This window comes from Muntiacus reevesi, chromosome 10 (genome assembly GCF_963930625.1).
Source record: "Muntiacus reevesi chromosome 10, mMunRee1.1, whole genome shotgun sequence".
Taxonomy (NCBI): Eukaryota; Metazoa; Chordata; class Mammalia; order Artiodactyla; family Cervidae; genus Muntiacus; species Muntiacus reevesi.
Genome location: NC_089258.1, coordinates 16,382,113 through 16,404,326, shown reverse-complemented (window position 1 = coordinate 16,404,326; position 22,214 = coordinate 16,382,113). Strand labels below are relative to the sequence as shown.

General features: G+C 47.6%; 2 protein-coding genes and 1 long non-coding RNA gene across 5 annotated transcripts in view; 2 read left to right on the top strand and 1 right to left on the bottom strand.

Annotated features, from left to right (window-relative positions):
* Positions 1 to 4,957, top strand: part of BICD2 (BICD cargo adaptor 2) — a 55,298-nt gene extending 50,341 nt beyond the window's left edge. The window contains exons 7-8 of one of the 2 annotated variants that reach the window (XM_065946664.1): positions 823 to 1,033; positions 2,836 to 4,957. In XM_065946664.1, the coding sequence (XP_065802736.1) occupies positions 823 to 1,033; positions 2,836 to 2,841 (217 nt within the window). In that variant the 3' untranslated portion in view covers positions 2,842 to 4,957. Of the gene's footprint in view, positions 1 to 822 lie in introns of both variants that reach the window. The other variant, XM_065946663.1, reaches the window with a different exon arrangement.
* Positions 4,958 to 5,072: 115 nt separating this feature from the next.
* On the bottom strand, positions 5,073 to 15,195 carry LOC136176453 (uncharacterized). Of its 2 annotated transcripts, none has more exons than XR_010664587.1 (3): positions 15,138 to 15,195; positions 6,650 to 6,826; positions 5,073 to 6,001 (listed from the first exon to the last, which is right to left on the bottom strand). It is a non-coding gene; the product is annotated as an uncharacterized lncRNA (long non-coding RNA). The 2 variants fall into 2 exon arrangements; XR_010664588.1 differs by having other exon boundaries at positions 6,650 to 6,821; positions 15,138 to 15,192.
* A 176-nt stretch (positions 15,196 to 15,371) lies between these two features.
* IPPK (inositol-pentakisphosphate 2-kinase) overlaps positions 15,372 to 22,214 on the top strand; it is a 48,023-nt gene continuing 41,180 nt past the window's right edge. Inside the window, exon 1 of the mRNA XM_065946862.1 lies at positions 15,372 to 15,601. Within this exon, the coding sequence (XP_065802934.1) occupies positions 15,521 to 15,601 (81 nt within the window). The 5' untranslated portion in view covers positions 15,372 to 15,520. The remainder of the gene's footprint in view (positions 15,602 to 22,214) is intronic.

The following is a 22,214-nucleotide window of genomic DNA, read 5'->3' as shown; positions in this document are numbered from 1 at the left end:
ATGGCAGACCTCTGGGCAGAGATTGAAGCTTGCTGACGGTCTTTGGCCTTGGTGGATGGGGGTGCAGGGTGGGTGTGCCCGCCACCCCCTTATCCCAGCCAGACTCCCTCCCTCAGGGACAGACCCAGAGTGGGCGTTTCTTGCCCAGATCCTTACCCAGGTAGAGGGCCTGTGTCACAGTTGGCAGATGCTTTTCCCAGGCCCTGGTTGGCTGTTTGTCCCAGACTTACTAAGCACATGCTGTGTGCCTGGGCTGTTCAGGAACAAACAGATTCCTGCCCTCGGGTTTATCCCCACATCCTGAGAGCCAAGTGTCATCACACCTCTAATTTGCTCCCCTGGGCCAGCTGGAGGCCTTCAAGGGCATCCACTGCCTCCTTAGTGAAAACTGGCTTTAGAGAGTCCCTCCCAGAGAAAGCCAAACCTCAGAAAGGCGCATCTGCTTCGTTTGTAGCTCAGTAAGCTGATGAATCCTGTTGCAGTCCCCTCACCTGGAGCTCGGCTTCCCAGGTGGCACTAGTGGTAAAGAACCCGCCTGCCGATGCAGGAGACTTAGGAGATGCTAGTTTGATCCCTGGGTTGGGAAGATCCCCCTGGAGGAGGGCATGGCAACCTGCTCCAGTATTCTTACCTGGAGAATCCCTTGGACAGAGGAGCCTGGTGGGCTACAGTCCATAGGGTCACACAGAGTTGGACACGACTGAAATGACTTGGCATGCATGCTTGCATGCACCTGGAGCTCTCAGAATGGGGACCATGGTCACGTGCTCTGCTGGCTCTCCCAGGTCCTTCAGCCACGCTCTGCCTCTTGCCTCCCCACAGGTGTGACGAGTATATTACACAGTTGGATGAGATGCAGCGGCAGCTGGCAGCTGCCGAGGACGAGAAGAAGACACTCAACTCGCTGCTGCGCATGGCCATCCAGCAGAAGCTGGCACTGACCCAGCGGCTGGAGCTGCTCGAGCTGGACCACGAGCAGACCCGGAGGGGCCGCGCCAAGGCCACCTCCAAGGCCAAGCCTGGCCCCCCGAGTGTAAGTCATACCTGCGCCTGTGCTAGTGACAGGGCTGAGGGTGCTGGGCTTGCTGCCCAGGTGCTCTGTGGCGAGAAGTATAACATTTACTGCGATTAGGGCCGCAAGGTCACACGCTGCAGCTAACCTGCCGCACGTCACCTGTCGCTTCACCTCAACTAACCTGGCAGCAGCGGGACTGTGGTGCTAGGCTGGTCTTAACTGTGACTAATGCACAGAGGGAAGAATTTAGCAGAGGCAGCCTGCCACTCCACCTGGACGCTGCAAGCTTTGTGTCTGTTTCTCATCCCTCGGGACCACCCTTCACAGCAGTTGCTCTCTTGGTTGGGTGGTCAAGGTGGGGTTGGAGCCACACATCCTTGCAAAAATGTGGCTTTCCAGGGCCCAGTTGCTGTTGGCTCCCACTGGGAGGGGCAGAACTTGCATTGAAACTTGCATGTTCCCTGCATGTGTCTAATGCAGTTATACTGCCCCAGCACCCAGAAACCAGTGTTAAAGGTTCCAGCCTGAGTCCCAGGTGCAGCCTTGGAGGACACTCTGCACTTGGCAGATAATGAAGTTTGTGCAGCATCTCGTTGCAGTTTATATTTGGGACAGAATTACAGAATTCCTTCCCCTAAACACAGAGGAAGAGCAGCCCCACGTTCTCCAGCCTAGGGACCAGTCATGCCCAAGAGGCACAGACATGCATAGCCACATCCCAGACCAGAGCTTAGCAGTCTCAGCTTCTCTCTCTGAGATTTGTATGCTTGTCTGGTGGCCTGCAAGGTGATAAATTGGCGGGCCAAAGGCTTGGGTTTTTTCCAATAAGAAAAACTTCCCAAGTGCCTGGCTAGACTTCTGTCCTCACAGGAAGCCCATCTTTTTGAATTTATGGTGTCCCCAGCTTTCAAGTGAATATTTTCACCCTCTACCCATTATCAGGCCTTCCTCCCACAGGGCTTTAGACTCCAAGAAACAGGGCTATGGAAACCCCTAAGCTGAGTCTGAGTCACCAGCAGACCAGGCTGAACAGTGGGACTCAGTCCCACAGCTATAGCTGAAGCCCTGCCTGGTGTGGGAAGGGATTGTGGATACAGGGCAAGGTTCAGGAGTCACGGTAGGAGGAATATGGTTCTTCATCGTCAGTGCAGTTGAAGGGATGGTAACAGACCGGAAAGGCAGTCAGAGGACTTCCCCCATTCTCAGGAGCTGCATTCACACCAGAGCTTTGGCAGCTGGACTTCTCTCAGTGTTTCCCTCCCTATCATCCCTGGGGGCCACCAGCCGTGAGGTTGCAGACCTTAAATAGCTCCTTGCTTCTCTCTCTGTGGCCAGGAGGGGGAGTTTGTGTTTCCCCTGCACACTTCTTTCTGCCCCATGCCACTCTTTCCCTTAGTTCCCACCAGATGCCAGTATGGGTTTTCCAAACTGCCAGATGGAAGATCCGCAGGATAGACCACACCTGTCCCTTCTGTGTGCCTGTCTTCAGCTCCAGGCTGCTTTGCAGAGGGGATGTCAGGTCTTGATGCCCCTCCCACTTGAGAAGATGTCAGGCCATCTCCCCTCTGCAAGCTGGACTCCCAGGGGCATGACTGCCTGCTGGCCCTACATACTGCTTCTGCCTCCTCGCCGAGCCTGGCACATAGCTTCTCCATACTTGTAAAGGGTTTTCATGAGGCACTCGGGGCTAGCGGCCCCCCTAACACATGCAGGTCTTCTCTGCTGCCAACTAACACACCCATGCCCTCACAGCTCGGTGAGAGCTTAGTTGTCTGACAGGTGACCGGTTCTAACGCTGTCTTGTTTTCTCCCATTTTCAGCTGTAGAGTAGCTGCTGGGAGGACTCGGCCGCCGGCCCTGTCACACTGCAGCCCCCTTCCTTCCTCTCCCATGGGCCCACGCAGAGGAAGGAAGGGCAGCCTAAAAGTCCACTTAGAAACGTTTTTGGATATGCCACTGCAATTCTTTTCAAAATAGCATTCCCCAAGTTTTTAATGGCAGAGGAAATAAAAGCTTTAATGTTGAGAATACCGCCAGCTGCTGCTTGGAAAGGCCTTTGTACAGGCGCTGAAGAACCTGCTTGGACAGCGACCACCAGGCTTGCTTAGGAACCCTGTAGAAACACTCACCACTGGGGTCTCCCTATTACAGATACTCCTTTTTTACCCAGTCAATCTGTGCACTTTTGATATTTTGATATTATATTTGCTTCCTTAATCCCTGGCGTAGAGATGGTCTCAGATGCCGTGGTCTGTCTCGTGGTCCTGTAGCTCCCAGCACTGTGCTGGTCTGACATCAGCACGTGGCACAGATGTGTCTTCCTAGCGTGTAGCTCTAGAATGTTTAGGTGAAGGCTTCAACCCGGTAAGGAGCCCGGCTCAATGTATCCACACTGTGGTTCAGTAGCCTTTTAGATTATACGGCATTGTGGTTCATGTTTGAAATTACAGATTTTAAATGCCATGTTCATTAAGAAATCCAGGGTATTCCGATTCTGGGGTTTTTCATATTGTATTATTATTATTCTTAGGAATAGTTCAGTGTAACAAGAAGAAAACTTGACCTTTGCTCTGGTTAAACAGTAAAAGGCACTTGAAAACAAAAAGATAAATTATTGAATGAGTAGTATTACCTACAAATTCCAGAATTTTCTGGGTTTTAGGACATTGTGAAGCATGACTGATTAACAGAATTTTATACAACTGTACCAGTGAAATTCCAAATTGGAATTGTTTTGTTACTCTGGTTGTTGTGCCAAATTGTGGTACACTTAGAAAATCCTACAGTCTTCGATTTTTAGGGTGTTCTATTTCAACGCCTTTTTGTTAGTAATCACTGCCAGTAGTGCCTTCATCAGTTTAGGGAGGTGTCCCAGTGTAGTCTCTTCTCTAAAACAGACAGTAAAGAGCTATTTAGAAATGTTGAAGGCTGGTGTGGACCAGTTGGTGTGAACAGGCACACACCTTTGAACCTAAACCTGGGCATCTTCATTGAGGGAAAGAAAACAGCAATTGTGCAAAATTCTGTTAGTCAGTGATTCTTTACTGTGCAGATCCTTGCAAATTCAGGGGCTGAAAAAATGAAAGTGAATATAAACCTTGAGCGTGCTTTGGGAACCAAATGGACTTTATGGGACAAGCTAAGCAAGCTATGTGAACAACACGCCACGTTTGTGAAGAGTGGGGTGGGTGGCAGGGGAGCCGGCATCGTCGGCCTCGTGCACTGGGGTGAGGGTTAGCCATAGTATTCTTTGCAAATGTGAGAAAGAGACATTATATATTCTCTTGCTTGGTGTAACTAATCACTGTTAATTTCAGGAAACAGAAGTCACTGATGCTCCTTAGCAAACCAGATCTTTGTCCTGTCCTGATTTGCTAAGTGAGGTTGTGCAAATGGTCAAATTGGTACTCGAGGAGGAGGAATGAGAAAAAGTGTCTTCTCTTCTCCAAAATACAGGACAAATTATAATAATATAAGTAGCAAGGATAAAAGAATTCTGTTTCCTGGAATAAGCATTTTTATTCCTAGTTGTAGGGACCCCTATTTTTACCTTCTCTTACAGTGTTGATTCATAAGAAATAATGTTACATTTACAAAAACTTCATCTGTATGGGGTATTTATTTGCAATGATGTCTGAGTACTGTATTTTTCTGTGCATTACCTTAGTGTCAGAATGTTGTCTTTATTTTAAGATCATATGCATGTTCTCCTGCCAAGGAACTTTTACACAGACCCAAACAAACAAAAATGCCTTTCAGATTTTGAGAAAATGAGGCACTGTGTGGAAAAGGAATAGGAAGGGGAAATCAGTCACCAGTTGGGACACAGACATATGGCACAAGTGTCTATAAAGCCAGTGCACATAGGAACAGTGGGCCTGGGTAAAGGGTCATTTTGGTAGGACCAATAAATAAAAAATAATAAAAAGACAAAGCACAAGACTTGTTCTCTGTGGCTGCTCTGACCCCCTGCTCCAGATGACTGTGGGTGCAGCAATGCACTGTAATTCCAGCACCTAAAACAAGAAAACTAGGCAGTCAGTAACCCTGGTGGTGGGAACTGGAGGCACCTGGAGACCTCTCTCAGGAGGCGTGGGAGGGAGGGGAGACATGGCTTGCCTCCTGTGATGGGCATCAGGTGTTGTGAACACCCAGCAGTGTGGCAGTGGGAGCACATTGCCTTTGTACTGTCCTAATCAGGAAGCAAAGAGATTTACATGACAGGGGGGTCCTCTGCTGTCCAAACTCTTGGTTTTTGTGCCCCAGGAATGAATGGGTACAGGCAACAGGGGTTACATGTTTGTCTACACAAAACCATGTTCATCTGCAGGAATGTGTTCAAGGCACACTGAGCCCGTCCCAGCGATTGCTTGTGACTGTGTGTGTAGGGTGCAAATCATGTCTGAGGACACAGAAAGTCTTAGGACACTTTGCCACCTCTCCTGACAGTCCCAGTCAGACCTAAGTGATTTCACCCAAACTTCAGGGCTTCCCTCTGGGAAGCTGTCTGAAGTCAGGGTCCTGCTGCCCTGGCATCTCCCCATGACCGCACCCTCCACCTGAGTCTCCCTTGGCCTCATGGTCACCGAGAGGCCCCTCCCCTTGACAGTCCCCATCTGTCCTGCTTTGGTAGTGTGCACCCATGTTGAGTCTGAAACTTTCTTTCAAAAGAGACTTGTTTTTCTCACTCCGTAGATAGAAGAAATCTTCTTTCCCTCCTGGCCTGTCATCCCAACAGGCCTCTGGAAGAGGTTGGGAAGAAAGCCTGCAACAGATCTGGAGGAGGGGGTATTGACACTGGGCTAAGCAGAGCAAGCCCTTTCACTTGGGCCTTGGTCCAGTCTTGCTTGTTGGGGTGTTTCATATGCACAAGTGCAGATGCTGAGGTCTTCCCTACTCCTCAGTGTGCTTCAGGTCCTTGCACATGTGCTTCTTCATTTCACAAGTGGAGTGGCAGCCTCCTGAGTGGGTGCAGTCCCGCGGAGCCTGTGGGAGAGGGCAATTGGAGCTGAAAAGCTTTCCATTTGGTTGTGTTTTCCAAGAGGGAATGTCCCTGTTGCCACCACCTCCTCCATCTCCCTACAGTGGTTTGCACCCTCACACCCAGCATGTTACCAGCGCTATGCCTCCTACCTCTGGGAGGCTCCTGGGGAAACAGAGGTGCCTACATTCTGACATCACTTGGCGTGAAATTTTGGCAGGGACCGGATGCCATCAGGTTTGCCTCTGTGCTTACCTTTCCACTGTGTTCCAACAGCAGAGCTGGAAGAGCCGCAGAGCTGTGTGCTACCATTTTCTGGGAAAGTAAACTGGCCCTTGTGAGTTCACCTCAGTCATCCATGAACTGGATCCTCTATAAGCTCAGGTCCCTGGAGTGGAGCCCCTGCCTCCCTGAAACGCATACAGAGCTCCTCCTTCTGGGTGAAAGGCAACGCCACGGTACCTCAGCCACAGAAAAAAAGGCTGCCTGCATGGACGCTGTGAGCACACCACCTCATGGGCCTCCATGAGAACAATAGGCATCACTGATCGCACACACACACACACACACCAGGATTCCGTTTGTTCATCTCACTCCTAAGGAATCGAGTTTGTTTTATTTACCCTAAAGTGTCTGAAGTACAGTATACATACGTGAGAGTGAAGCGAGTGTCCGCTGGCTGCATGTGTCCGGGTGGACACGCTGGGCGGGCGCCATCCAGATGAGAAACAGGTGCAGGCAGGTGGTCTCCCGACGCCCTCCTGTTTCCTACGCCCACTCCCGGGGGGAACGCCGAGCCTCAGTGCAGGCCACCTGTGCCTTTTTCTGTACTTCACATGAATGAAGTTGAAAGCATTAGTTGCTCAGCTGTGTTTGACTCTTCGCTACCCCATGGACTGTAACCTGCCAGGCTCTTCAGTCCATTGAACTGTCCATGTGAGAATACTAGAGTGGGTAGTGATTCTCTTCTCCAGGGGATCTTCCTGACCCAGGGATTGAGCTTGGGTCTCCCACATTGCAGCACATTGCAGGCAGATTCTTTACCATCTGAGCCACCAGGGAAGCCCACTTTATAGAAATGGAAGCACACAATAGAGACCCAGACCTATAATACACTTGCTTACCAAACTGCATTATTTCTCACACCATCATCAAAGATATAATAACAGTGGAATGTAAAATAATGGGAAAAGGGTCTTCCCTGGTGTTCCAGTGGCTAAGAATCTGCCTTGCAACCCAGGGGACATGGGTTCAACCCCTGGCTGGAGAACTAAGATCCCACATGCTGAGGGGCAATTAAGCTTGTGTGCTGCAACTACTGAGCACACGCAGCAACTAGAGAGAAGCTTGCGTGCCACTGTGAAGGTCCTGCATGTCACAACTGAGACCTGACACAGCCAAATTAGATAAATATTTGTTTATTTAAAATAATGGGAAAATACATTCCATGCAAACAGTAGCCACAAAGGAACAGGAGTGACTACCAATATCAGACCAAAAGACTTAAGTAAGACAGAAATTATTACAGGAGACAAAGAAGAACATGTGATGATCAAAGAGTCAGCTTAAGACTTCCTTTGTGGCACACATTCTTAAGGGCCAGTATTACCGTGATACTAAAGCCTGACAAGGACACTATAAAAGAAAATTATAAGCTAATATCGCTGATGAAGATGGATGCAGACATTCTCAACAGAATGCTAGCAAAGCAAATTCAAGAGTGCATTAAAAATTCAAGTTCAATTGGGATTTATCCCTGGGAAGTAAGAACCATTCAGCTTACACAGTCAGTAAATGTGATATACCACATTAACAGGATGAAGGTAAAGAACACACAATCATCTCAGTTGAGGCAGAAAAACCTTTTGACAAGATTCAATTTCCTTTCACAATAAAAACAGCCAACCTGGAACATGAGGGAACTACCTCATCATAATAAAAAGCCATATGAAATCCGCAGCAAATAACATATGCAGTGGTGTTAAGACTTGAAAGCTTTCCCTCTTAAGAGCAGGAACAAGGCAAGGAAGCCTGCTTTCACCACTTTTATTCAACAGAATTGGAAGTTACAGCAGAAGAAAAGCCATCCAGATTGGAAAGGATAAAGTAAAATTTTCTCTTTGCAGATGATCTCATATGTAAAAAACTGAAAAATTTCACAGAAAATACTGTTATAATTAATAAACTCAGCAAAACAGAAGGATACAAAGTCAATACACAAAAATCAGTTTTGTGTCCATACACTAACAATAATATGAAAAGGAAGTTGAGAAAGAAATCCCATTTACAGTAGCATCAAAGATAATAAATATTGGACTTCCCTGGTAGTCCAGTGGTTAAGAATCTGCCTGCTAATGCCGGAGAGAGGTTTGATCCCTGGTCTGAGAAGATTTCATATGCCATGGGGGCAACTAAGGCTGTGAGCCACAATTACTGAGCCTGTGCTCTGGAGCCTGAATGCCACAAATGCTGAGCCCACGTGCTGCAAGTACTGAAGCCCACACACCCTGGAGCCTATGCTCTGCAACAAGAAACCACCACAATGAGAAGCCCACACACTGTATCTAGGGAGTAGACCTCACTTGCCACCACTGGAGAAAACCAACGTGCAGCAATGAAGACCCAGCACACGCCCAAAACAACAAAATTATAAAAATAAATACCTACAAATAAACTTAACCAAGGAGGTGAAAGACTTGTACACTAAAAAATATAAATCACCGATGAAAGAAATTGAAGAAGGCACAAATAAGTGGAAAGAAAATCCTGTTTTATGATTGCAATAATTATTCTTAAAGTATCCGTACTACTCATAGCAGACTACTCATAGTAGGTTCAGTGAAATCTCTTATTAAAGTTCCAGTCCATTTTTCACACACATACACATGCACACACACACATACATGCACACACACAAAATCTGAAATTTGTATCGAACCACAATAAACCCTGTGTACCCAAAGTATTTTTGAGAAAGAAGAACAAAGCTGGAGAACTAATACTTCCTGATTTCAAACTACATCACAAAGATAAAATGACATGATACAGGATTTCTCTGGTGATCCAGTGGTTAAAGACGGCACACTTTCACTGTGAGGGACTGGGTTTGATCCCTGGTTGGAGAACTAAGATCCCACATGCTGGGCAGCATGGCAAAAGAAGAAACAAAAAATCAATATGCTTCTGTCATAAAAACAGACACTGATCAATGGAACTCTGTTTGATTAGAAAATCCACAGTGTCAAAAAGATATGACACTGAAAGATGAATTCCCTAGGTTGGTAAGTGCCCGATATGATCCTGGAGAAGAGTGGACAAATGGCTCCAGAAAGAATGAAGAGGCTGAGCAAAAGTGAAAAAAAAGCCCAGCTGTGGATGTGACTGGTGATGGAAGTAAAGTCTGATGCTGTGAAGAACAGAATTGCATAGGAACCTGGAATGTTAGGTCCATGAATCAAGGCAAATTGGAAGTGGTCAAACAGGAGATGGCAAGAGTGAACATTGACATTTTAGGAATCAGTGAACTAAAATGGACTGGAATGGGTGAATTTAATTGAGATGACCATTATATCTACTACTGTAGGCAAGAATTCCTTAGAAGAAATGGAGTAGCCCTCACAGTCAACAGAAGAGTCTGAAATGCAGTACTTGGGTGCAGTCTCAGAAATGACAGATTGATCTCTGTTCATTTCCAAGGCAAACCATTCAATATCACAGTCATCCAAGTCTATGCCCAACCACTAATGTAGGATAAGCTGAAGTTGAACGGTTCTATGAGGACCTACAAGACTTAACACCAAGAAAAGATGTCCTTTTTATCATAGGGGACTGGAATGCAAAAGTAGGAAGTCAAGAGATACCTGGAGTAACAGGAGAGTTCGGCCTTGGAGTATGAAATGAAGCAGGGCAAAGGCTAACAGTTTTGTCAAGAGAATGCACCAGTTGTAGCAAACACCCTCTTCCAACAACACAGGAGACAGCTCTACACATGGACATCACCAGATGGTCAATATTGAAATAAAATTGATTATATTCTTTGCAGCCGAAGATGGAGAAGCTCTATACAGCCAGCAAAAACAAGACTAGGAGCTGATTGTGGCTCAGATCATGAACTCCTTATTGCTAAATTCAGACTTAAATTGAAGACAGTAGGGAAAACCTCTAGACCATTCAGGTATGACCTAAATCAAATCCCTTATGACTATACAGTGGAAGTGATAAATACATTCAAGGGATTAGATTTGATAAAATGCCTGAAGAACTATCGACGGAGGTTTGTAACATTGTACAGGATGTGGTCAAAGCCATCTCCAAGAAAAAGAAATGCAAAATAGCAAAATGTTTGTCTGAGGAGGCCTTACAAATAGATGAGCAAAGAAAAGAATCAAAAGGCAAAGGAGAAAAGGAAGGATATATCCATCTGAATACAGAGTTCCAAAGAACAGCAAGGAGAGATACAAAAGCCTTCCTAAGTTCCTAAGTGATCAATGCAAAGAAATAGAGGAAAACAACAGAATGGGAAAGACTAGAGATCTCTTCAGGAAAATTAGAGATACCAAGGGAACATTTCATGGAAAGATGAGCACAATAAAGGACAGAAATGGCATGGAGCTAACAAAAGCAGAAGATACTAAGAAAAGTTGGCAAGAACACAGAAGAACTATACAAAAAAGATCTTAATGACCCAGATAAACACATGGTGTGATCACTCACCTAGAGCCAGACATCCTGGAATCTGAAGTCAAGTGGGCCTTAGGAAACATCACTACAAATAAAGCTAGTGGAGGTGATGGAATTTCAGCTGAGCTATTTGAAGTCCTAAAAGATGATGCTGTGAAAATGTTGCACTCAGTATGCCAGCAAATTTGGAAAACTCAGCAGTGGATTGATACTTTTGAAAGAATTGATGCTTTCAAACTGTGGTGTTGGAGAAGACTCTTGAGAGTCCCTTGGACTGCAAGGAGGTCAAACCAGTCAATTTTAAAGGAAATTCATCCTGAATATTCGTTGGAAGGTCTAATACTGAAGCTGAAGCTCTAATACTTTGGCCACCTGATGCGAAGCCAGCTTATTAGAAAAGAACCTGATGCTGGGAAACATTGAAGGCAGGATGAGAAGAGGGTGACAGAGGATGAGATGGTTGGATGGCATCACCGACTTGGTGGACTTCAGTTTGAGCAACTCCGGAAGTTGGTGATGAACAGGGAAGCCTGGCATGCTGCAATCCATGGGGTCACAAAGAGTTGGACATGACTGAGCGACTGAATTGAATTTCATATGCTAATGAGTGGGAGGTTTGGTTTATTCCATCCATTTTGAGGAAGGGTTGGATATTGCCAGGGATTGAGCCACTGCCCACTCCTTGGTTTTCTGACAGTGTCTTGGAACTATCATGGCCCCTCTGTGTGTTTCATTTAGCTTGCTGTTTGAGGATCAAGGTCTAGTTGGCTTGTCTGCCATCTTGGACCCGTTTGATCCCAATCGGTTTATGTTGTGTCCTTGGGCTATGTCATTTCTTTCAAAAGTTGTGCCCTGCCCCTTTGCCTCCTGCTACACATGGGGTCAAAAAAAGTTGGACACGACTGAGCGACTTTCACTTCACCTCATGCTTGCTAGTGCTAGGTTGCTTCAGTCATGTCCTGCTCTTTGTGACCCATGGACTGTAGCCTGCCAGGCTCCTCTGTCCACAGGATTCTCCATGCAAGGATACTGGAGTGGGTTGATATGCGCTCCTCCAGGGGATCTTCCCTTCACTTCACTTCGACTCTAGCAACAGATTCAGTGCAGAAGCAGATGTGAGACTATGGCTGTCCTCTCCGGAGCCAGACTTGAAAGAGATTTGCAACAAAATTGTAAAACTGTTGCCACTCTTCTTTGTATTTTGGGGAAATATCACTTTTTAAAAAGGTAATGTTCCTTGATCCTTATCACATAGCCTTACCTGATTATGCAACCTCTCCCTACTAACCAGGGGAGATGGGGGCACAGTTCTTGAGGGGCTAGCCTACTGTGTTTCCCCTTTCCCTGGTAAAGTAATAAAGCCACACTTTCTTTCTCCTCCATAAAAAATAAATAAAAAGGTACTGTTTATTGCTTTAAAATGAAAATAATTTTTAGAGCTTTGTTTTAATTTATGATAAACATATTATAAATTTGTAATATGGTAAACTGCGGTGCTGAAGAAGACTCGTGAGAGTCCCTTGGACAGGATGGAGATCAAACCAGTCAATGTTAAGGGAAATTGACTCTGAATATTCATTGGGAGGACTGATGCTGAAGCTGAAACTCCAGTATTTTGGTCACCTGATGTGAACAGTCGACTCATTGGAAAAGTCCCTGATGCTGGGAAAGATCGAGGGCAGAAGGAGAAGAGAGTGTCAGAAGATGTGATGGCTGGATGGCATCACTGATGCAATGGACATGAACTTGGGCAAACTTCAGGAGACGGTGACTTACAGGGAGGCCTGACATGCTGCAGTCCATGGGGTCCCAAAGAGTTGGACACAATTGGGTGACTGAACAACAAAACATGACTTGTGGGACTTAGTTCCCTGACCAGGAATTATACTTCAGCCCTTGGCAGTGAGAGTGTAGAGTCCTAACTACTGCACCACACCAGAGAATTCTTGTCCATCATTTTTTTTTTTAGAGTTTAAAATGGTCTGGAGAGAGAATTTGAGACCCACTTATCTAATTTAATCCTCATAGCACCTCTATGAGATCATCAGTCCCACGTCAATATGGAATAAACTGAGGCCTGGAGAGGGAAGAGATCTGCCTTTTGTTTCACTGCCATTAAGTGGCAAGGGCAGAATTCAAACCTCGTGCTTAAAGTGTATGCCTCAAGGTTGAGTGAAACCTACTCCTCCTGTAGGCAGATGGGGTAGGGGGTCCCCAAAGAAAGAAAACCAAGCATGGCTTTCTTGACATAGAAGAAGGCATTTTTGGCATAAGCCATCTCTTTGTCTAAGCCTGACCACAACTCTTGCCCTTGAACAGGTCTCAGTAATAATGATCTTAATAATAACATCATCAGGCATGAAAAGTAACAATATAAAAGATACTCTATCAGCATTAAAGACTCTCAGTTCTGTTTCAGCGGTAAAGATTAGTCTGAAATGCCAGATAAGTTGGGACCAAAGGGATGATATGAATCATCCAGCCCTGCATTTCACATGATGTACTCTGCATATAAGTTAAATAAGCAGGGTGATAATATACAGCCTTGACATCACTTTCCCAACCAAGGTCCATATAGTCAAAGCTATGGTTTTTCCAGTAGTCATGTATGGACATGAGAGTTGGACCATAAAGAAGACTGAATGCTGAAGAATTGATGGTTTCGAACTGTGGTGCTGGAGAAGACTCTCGAGAGTCATTTGGACAGTAAGGATATCAAACCAGTCAATCCTCAGTTCAGTTCAGTTTAGTCACTCAGTCGTGTCCAACTCTGCGACCCCATGAATCGCAGCACGCCAGGCCTCTCTGTCCATCATCAACTCTCAGAGTTTACTCAAACTCATGTCCATCGAATCGGTGATGCCATCCAGCCCTCTCATCCTCTGTTGTCCCCTTCTCCTCCTGCCCCCAACCCCTCCCAGCATCAGGGTCTTTTCCAATGAGTCACCTCTTCACATGAGGTGGCCAAAGTATTGGTGTTTCAGCTTTAGCATCAGTCCTTCCAATGAACACCCAGGACTGATCTCCTTTAGGATGGACTGGTTGGATCTCCTTGAAGTCCACAGGACTCACAAGAGTCTTCTCCAACACCACAGTTCAAAAGCATCAATTTTTCGGTGCTCAGCTTTCTTCACAGTCCAACTCTCACATCATACATACTTATTTAACTTATATGCAGAGTACATCATGAGAAATGTTGGGCTGGAAGAAGCACAAGCTGGAATCAAGATTGCCGGGAGAAATATCAATAACCTCAGATATGCAGGTAACCTTATGGCAGAAAGTGAAGAGGAACTAAAAAGCCTCTTGATGAAAGAGGAGAGTGAAAAAGTTGGCTTAAAGCTCAACATTCAGAAAACTAAGATCATGGCATCTGGTCCCATCACTTCATGGCAAATAGATGGGGAAACAGTGGAAACAGTGAGAGACTTTATATTTTTGGACTCCAGAATCACTGCAGATTGTGATTGCAGCCATGAAATTAAAAGACAATCCTTGGAAGAAAAGTTATGAACAACCTAGATAGCATATTAAAAAGCAGAGACATTACTTTGCCAACAAAGGTCCGTCTAGTCAAGGCTATGGTTTTTCCAGTGGTCATGTATGTATGTGAGAGTCAATCCTAAAGGAAGTCAATCCTGAATATTCACCAGGACTGATGCTGAAGATCCAATATTTTTGTCACCTCATGCAAAGACTCATTGGAAAAGACCTTGATGCTGGGAAAGATTGAGGGCAAGAGAAGGGGGCAACAGAGGATGAGATGGTTGGATGGCATCACTGACTCAATGGACATGAATTTGAAGGAACCCTGCGAGATAATGTAGGAGAGGGAAGCCTGGCATGATGCTATTCGCGGGGTCACAAAGATTAGGACACGACTTACTGACTGGATAACAAGGGATGATGTAGACCTTTTCTGCCTCTCATGAGTTCATTCAGCGGAAGTTTGCAGTCTGACTTCCCAAAGCTCCTTTATGCTTAAAACTTCCTCAGTTGTCTGATTTGGGGAGACACTGGTTTGGGAAAGATCCCCGTGGATCTCCTTACTTGTTGCAAGTAATGAATCCTTCCTTCTCCCACTTTTTGGCTTGACACCCACCAAAAGGCAAACCCAGGTTTTCAGGTAACTTTTTGGCAAGAGCGCCATTTAGGAGTCCACTTGCCTCTTTAAACCACGTATCCTTATTTGTAAGGTGTGCACCACAATATTTCTACTTCCTGGGACTACTGGTGTGATTCTGCATCAGATGATACTAACAATCCGATGAGTGAGAAATTTATCCCATTCTACAGAAAAGAAGGCTGAGGCTCATGATCCAGTGGTCTCCAGCTTTAGAGACCACCCACCCCAGGCCCACCTGGACCGCCCCCTCCCCAGTTCCTGCCCCTGCTGGGACCCCCTTGACTGCTAGCGCGCCAGTACAACTCCACCCATAACCCGCCTGGACCCCCGTTCACCAGCTGGCCACTTCTGGACGCCCGTGAGCCGCCGGCTCCTCCCGCTTGCCTCACTTCCGGCGCCTAGGCCGGAAACCTTCCTTCAGATTCTTATGATAGCGCTCCGGAAGTGAGTCACTGTGCCAGTACCTAAGATGGCCGCCAGCCCATCTGCCTCAGTGGACGATAGATGAGAAGCCGGCCGGAACCTGGAAGTTGCCCGGCTAGGCAGTGGTAGCTTCGGGGGCGTGGCTTCCGGTGGCCCGCGCCTGCGAGTCCCGGCGCTGGATCTAGTGGAGGTGGCGGGTGACAGGCGCTGCTGCCCGGTCGGCGGCGGCTGGTGCCCAGGCAAACCAGCGGCCTCCAGCTCGCGGCCCCGCAAGGCTCCACGGCCGCACCGTGGGATGGACGAGGGGAAGATGGACGAGAATGAATGGCGGTACCACGGTGAAGGAAACAAGAGCCTAGTGGTGGCCCATGCGCAGGTGAGTGGTGGCCTGTCGGCGAGGTTCAGGGCCCTCACCCTACTCCCGGGGGGTTACGCGTCCCCCAGAGCCCCTTCAGCTCAGGTCGGTTCTGCATCCCCTCAGCACCGACTACCCCCGGATCGGTTCCCTAGCAGCCCTTCTCCCGATCGGTTGCGCGTTCCCCGAGTGTCACTGCCTCTCGGATAGATAAGTTTCGCCTCTCCCCAGCATCACTACCCTGTCTGGTCGGTTCTGCCTCCGCTTTGTGTCACCGCCTTCCCCCAGATCAGTTCCGCGTCTCCCCAGCGCTCTCCTCCTCCCCCTAGGTTGGTGCCGTGTCTCCCCAGCGTTCCCCTCCATCCAGATCGGTTCCCTGTTCCTCCAGTGTTATCTCCTCCCCCTGGGTCTGTTCCGTGTCCTCCCAACGCCCCCAGCCTGGTCTCACAAGGAACCGCCTCCGACTGCCCAGCCGCGGTGAGGATGCCCGGTGTAGTCTTAGGCAAGATAGAGGTTAAGGGCAAGCTCCGGAGGAAGAAGCAAAGTGCTTGGAGCGCTTGAACTCCCCAAGCACCGAGGGAGTTCAGCCTCTGAAATGCAGGGAATTGCTGTTCTCCTACTGCTGTTGTTAATATTAGTGGAGCATTGTCTACAGGTTCTTCTCCAGAATCTTTTAGAATTTAAAAAATTTCCCTTTCTTTATTCAGTAAGGATGAGTTTCAGAGAGTGCAGTAAGGACTCTCAGTGAGTTGAATCCAGGAAGAGAAGCTTGTGGGTTTGTGTTAAGGCCCGGATCTCTCTGACATCTTGCTGTCTGATTCAACCAGGCAGGAATGTGATGGACTGGGGGAGGAACCAATAGGTGTCATTGAGGGCTTAAGAGAATGGGAGTTGCATTTACACAGAGCTGGGCGGAATCCTGGTTCTACCACTGCCTGGCTCAGGTTCAGTTTCTGCATTTGCCCAGTGGAACTGGTAACAGAATCCCCTTTGCGAATTGCTAGAAAGATGAGCTGGACAAGTTATGCAAGTGATAACTATCATCCCCACTTGGCTCACTGATTAGGTGCTCTGACCCAGCCCAGCAGCTCCTACAGGGTGATTGGCGCAGGAACTGAGTGATGGCCTGCCCTGTTGTTCCTGAGCTGGGTGCCCTGGGGCAGCTGTAGGTTAAGCTGCAGTCACCCAGGTGGCCCCTGTGTTCTGCATTTTGTTACCCATTAGCACTGCTGGGAAACTGAAGAAGTGAGACTGCAGGCTTTGCTTAAGATCTTTAGGATAATTAATAATTGACAAGGCTTAACCTGAAGCCTGTCTTCTCTGTGCAGTCTGCTGAGCCTCATTGTGTTTCAGGGCTGGGCAAAGCACCAGATATTCCAGCATGAGTCCCTTTTGTTGTTTGAATATTGTGTGACCTCCTGCATCCTTTCACAGTTCAAATACTCATATTCCAATTCCTCACTAAGACTACATGGTATATCTTCATTTTATGTAAAGCTAATTAAGACTTCTTTTAGCTAATGAACTGAGTTTCAAAAATAGCATCAGATGAAGGAGCAATTTCCAGACTCAGAGTAAAAGGACACCAGGCCTTGGGCACTCAGATGCCTTCTCCATTGTCCCTGACAAGCATGTGTCCACTCTCTAGGGCAGCTGCCCCTTCCCTTGTTGCCCAGCTCCAGTTGTCAAGGTCATGTTTCCTATTCCTTTAGACTGAGTCATCAGGCTTCTCTGTTACCTGTTCTCTTCGTTCTTTATTTTAAATCTAAATCTTTGTTACTGTGCTCATTCCTGCTTGGTGGTTGTTATCATTTGAAGATTATGATCACAAGCGGTCTCGTAAGAAAACGTTTCCACCAAGTGAAGGCGCTGAGTAAAGGGAGAATTATGCCCCTTGTGGATTGAGAAGCCTTTAGGCTTTACTTGGGCCTTGAGGACCAGGAAGGAAGGGGAGTCCTGGAAGGCAGCTTTCAGGGTCCACTGTGCCCAAGGAGAGGGGGTGTGTGTGTGAATGGGATAGAAGAAGGTGGATGAGTGAGAACATGTATTCCTGCTGCCATGGGTGGACTCTACAGACCCACCTCATTCATTCTGAAGTAGAGTGTGACCTTTACCAGGCTTCATTCAGACTGGGAGATGGTCGTTTCCTCTGAGAGGGCATCATCTACTTTCAGAATTGAAAATTCCTTAAAAAGTGATGAGACAATCAATCCTAAAGAAAATCAGTCCTGAATATCACTGGAACGACTGATGCTGAAGCTGAAGCTCCAATACTTTGGCCACCTGCTGCAAAGAACTAGCTCCTTGGAAAAGACACTGAAGCTGGGAAAGATTGAGGGCAAGAGGAGAAGGGGGTGATAGAGGATGAGATGGTTGGATGGCATCACCGACTCAATGGACATGAGTTTGAGCAAGCCCCGTGACTTGGTGACGGACAGGGAAGCCTGGCGTTCTGCGGTCCATGGGATCACAAAGAGTCGGACACAACTGAGCGACTGAACTGAACTAAAAAGTGATGAGTCCATCCCCTGTCCCTTCCAGTGTCAAAGCCTGACATACCTTCAGCCAGCCAGTTCTAAGGTCTGGCATCTGTACTGAAGGAACGTAGGATGAGACACAGTCTTCCAGCCTGGTGGGTTGGAAGGCTTCTGGGAGCTCAGGACTTGCAGAAAATGGGACCTGGATATGGAGGAGTTAAGTGCAGGCCCAAGGAGGGCTGTAGTGTGAGGATATATTCAGGGTTGGGCAGTAAGAGATGACTGAACTGTAGGCCAGTTCTTGACAGGTTGCTGTCAACTTTCCCGTGGCCCCATTCTCAGCCTCCTTGGGACCAGCTGTGCAATTTAACCTTTTCTCAGGCACCGGCCCTTGGCCCTGGCACCAGCCCTCTGCTTAAAGGCTATGGCCAACTTGGCTGTGTACGCTAGTGCCTGGGGTCCCTGGCACTGACCCTGTGGGGGTCTTGGGCAAGGGCATTTCCGCTGTGGGCACATACTTTCCTTTCCTCACTGCAGCCTGAGGGTGCTGGCACTTGTTCTAGAGAGTGCACCCTACCTCTGCTCACGCTGAGTTGTGGTCGTGAAGCCCTGGGCAACCCTCAAGGGCGCTGCTGCCATATTGGATTTCTTTCCGGGTGGTGTTGCTTTTACATCTGCAGTGACCCTTCTTCACCTTGGTCTTGTTGGCTTTGGCTTGGTGGCCTGTCCTGTGAAGGTCACTCTAGGACTGGTTTGTCACTGATCTCTTAACTGCCTTCAGTGGGGGAAGTCACCCAGGGCAGGCCAGGCAGAGGTTCCTCTCCAGGCACTGAGCTGCCCCCCAGCTCCCCTCACCTCTAGGATGCAGGGGAAGTAGGGGCCCACTCCCTTTATCACACTAAGCTGTTGTGATTTTTCCTCCTTATTGACAGAGGTAACACGAAAGACCTGGCAACTGAGATCTTTTATCAAAAGTTTGTTCCTGATCTTTCAGGGTTTATGTCCTTCCTAAGATTCTGATTGGGCTTCAGATTGTTTCTGCAGTCATTCTGATGCCCTGGGATGTTTGTGGGGGCCCCGAAGATGTGGGGTTCAAGCAGTCAGGGGCTGTGTGTTTCTCTATTGTGTTTTAGGATTTCTGATTTGTAGATCATACTTCTTAATGGAGATATTGGAAGCAAATAAGAGTTGTTCTTTCTTTTTTGAAAGACATATTCCCAAATCCTGGGCTTAATTTTCTCCTGAATCTAGTAGAAAGTTAAATATGTTAATGTTCTGTTGCCTATAGTATTTTTTTAAACAAGTAACTTATTCTGTATTTGAGGTTTTTAATGGTATTCATACAGGTGGGTAAAGCTGATGAGAGTTCTTTCTTGGTGACGTCTCATTGAGAAACTCTGCATGTAGCCCTGTCTTTATTCCTGGGATCACCTGCAGTTGAATGGTTAGGATTAGGTTCTTCCAAGACATTCTCTCTTTGGTGGTTTTCAGTCCTGGCCTTGGTGAGTGCTGTGGTCTGCCTTTCTGGCATTTGGAGGTCTGCCAGTCTAGGCCTGGTGTCCTAAGGTGGCATGGTCACTCCCCCCACCCTGATGATAACCTTCTTTCTCCTCAGTCAGAACTCAGTCAGGGCAGCACCTGCCCCTTATACCAGGAAGGTAAGCAAAGCTTCTCTGTGTTGCAGAAGGACAAGACCGCAGCTCTGGGTCACCCACCCCTTGGTTTGTTTGGACACCGGCTCTGTGGCCATCATGTGGCCTTGGAGGGCCTGGGCTCTAAAGCCTCCCCTTGGACTTGCATACTTCTCTGTCACCCTCACTGTACTTTGCATGCACTTGTGGTTTGTCTTTACAAAACATCCTGCTTCTCTTCCTGCTGTTGGATTTTCCATCCTTTAGAATCCCCCTGAGCACCTCTTCTGCCGCGGTCCCTGAGTGTCCTGCCTGTAAATGCCACCTGGGCTTACACCACCTCTGTCCTGTCTCCCACCTCATAACTGGCATCTGTGTCTGCTTCTGCAGCTGTGGGTCCACACAGACAGATGAAACTTGGGAAGGAAAGTGCCCTTCCTAGTCCAGGCACCTGCTGTCCCCACTTCCTGTCTGGCCTCCCTTCAGAGTCTTGGGCTGCTCTCTGTGAAATGTCTCCCCTCACCCTCCGTCTGTTCTGTCTGAAGCTGTCAGCCCCACACTGTCCCATACCTTGTCTCCCTCATCCCTCTTCTGGAACTGAGGTGTGCTTCTGGTGGTTTCATGGACGCAAGTGGCCTGGCCTGATGTCCTGGCACAGGTGTTTGGTGGAAGATCTGGACAATGGCTTGGGGAGGGGGGTGTCTGTGAGTGGTGGCCTCACCAAAAAGCAGGGCTGAGCCATTTTGGGGTGCCTGGGGCACCACCCTGAGGCTCTATTCTTCTGTTGCTGAGTTTATCTGTCTCCTTTTCCCTTGAAAGTTGCCTGATCTCTGCTTCCCTGGGATTTTCCTGGGGTCCTGTCCTGGGTAGTATCCTCCCTCTGGAGGTAATATCCTCACTTGACTTAGGTTTGTCCTCCAGCAGCGAGGCTTCAGCAGCTCATCACATCATACCTTACCTTTGCCGAGAAGTCCTGGAGTCTTAATTCCACCCATAAATTTCCTCCCTTGGGCTTCACATGGGTAGGTGACCCTCTTGATATATTGTTTTTGTATTCTTTTATTTCTATTTAATGCCAATCATTAGTTCCCTTCACCGCCCCAGAAAATATAGAATATTAGAAGGAAGAAAGTAAAAAGCATCCAGCATTTCCCTGCTAGTAAAAATAATTTTTGGTAACACCTGATGCACTTCCTTGTATAACATGTTTTTATTGAATGCTTAAGAATGTTATCTGTCTGTTTTTGTTTTCTGCCTTTTCTCTCAACTCTGCTGCGTAAATCTGTAGATACTTCTTCACACACACACACACAAGGCTGCAGAGCACCCGGCAGCCAGGGTTCTGTGCTGTCAGACAGTCACGTGGCTGTGCTTTTAGAGCTGTCATGAGCCAGACTTTGCGGATGTCTTGGTATTCGGATGACTTGGATGGGTTTTCAGGGGGGATCAAAGAGCACGTCCTAGGTCCTGGCACATAACATGCCGGTCCTCCCCCACCACAGCTGGGACCCTCACTGAATGCTTTCTACTCTTTTTAAATTTATTTATTTTTGTTTGCACTGGGTCTTTGTTGCTGCGTGTGGGCTTTCTCTAGTTGTAAGGAGTGGGGCCTACTCCTCCTTGCAGAGCGCAGGCTCTGGGGCCCGTAGGCTTCAGTCTACGCAGCCTCAATAGTGGCAGCCCATGGGTTATAGAGCAAGTTCTAGAGCCCAGGCCCCATGGTTGTGGCACCTGGGCGAAGTTGCCCCACTGCATGTGGAATCTTCCTCGAGCAGGGATCAGACCTGTTTCCCCTGCATTGGCAGGCAGCTTCTTAACCACTGGACCACCTGGCAAGTCCATCTCCTTCTTTTATAAGTAGAGTGTCATATACATTTTGAGACTGTTTAGTGTGTGCGTATTTATATGTGTCATCTTTCCATTCACTGACTTTTTCAGTCTTGTTGAAATCTTTGGTTTTCATCTAGTGTTTCAAGGCATAAGAGAGCACACCACACTTTTCTATCCTGAAGGACAGAAGAGCTGCAGGTCCCACCTAAGATTCCCTGTCCTGCTTTGGAACAGGGAAGAGCTGCCTCTGCCCCGGACCACACAGAAACTCTTCTTAAGCCCCTCTTCTTACTCTCATCCCTTTCTCTTCATGTTCTTAACATTTATCCTAGACACTGTGAAGAAGATGTATTTTAAACATCTGGTTTCAGATGTTTAAAAGGGAAGGAGTTGTTTGCTTCACAGCTGGTTAGAACTTCGTGAGCTGGCAGGGCCCTGGTGTTTACCAGATTAGGTGTGCATTTGGGCTCCTTCATGGGAATCTCCCTGTGGGCGGTTGCATCAGTCTTGCTACACACCACGGGTGGCCCTTGAACTAACCATGTCTTTATGCCAGCCAGGGCTGGTAAGGTTGATTTCTCATCTTTTCTCTTTTGTCCACCTGAATGGGTGTCGCCTGGTCCCACGGCTGGGTTGGGGCGTCGCAGGGCCACCAAGTCGGAGCCTCAGAGGGGGCAGTTAATGCTTGCTGTCCAA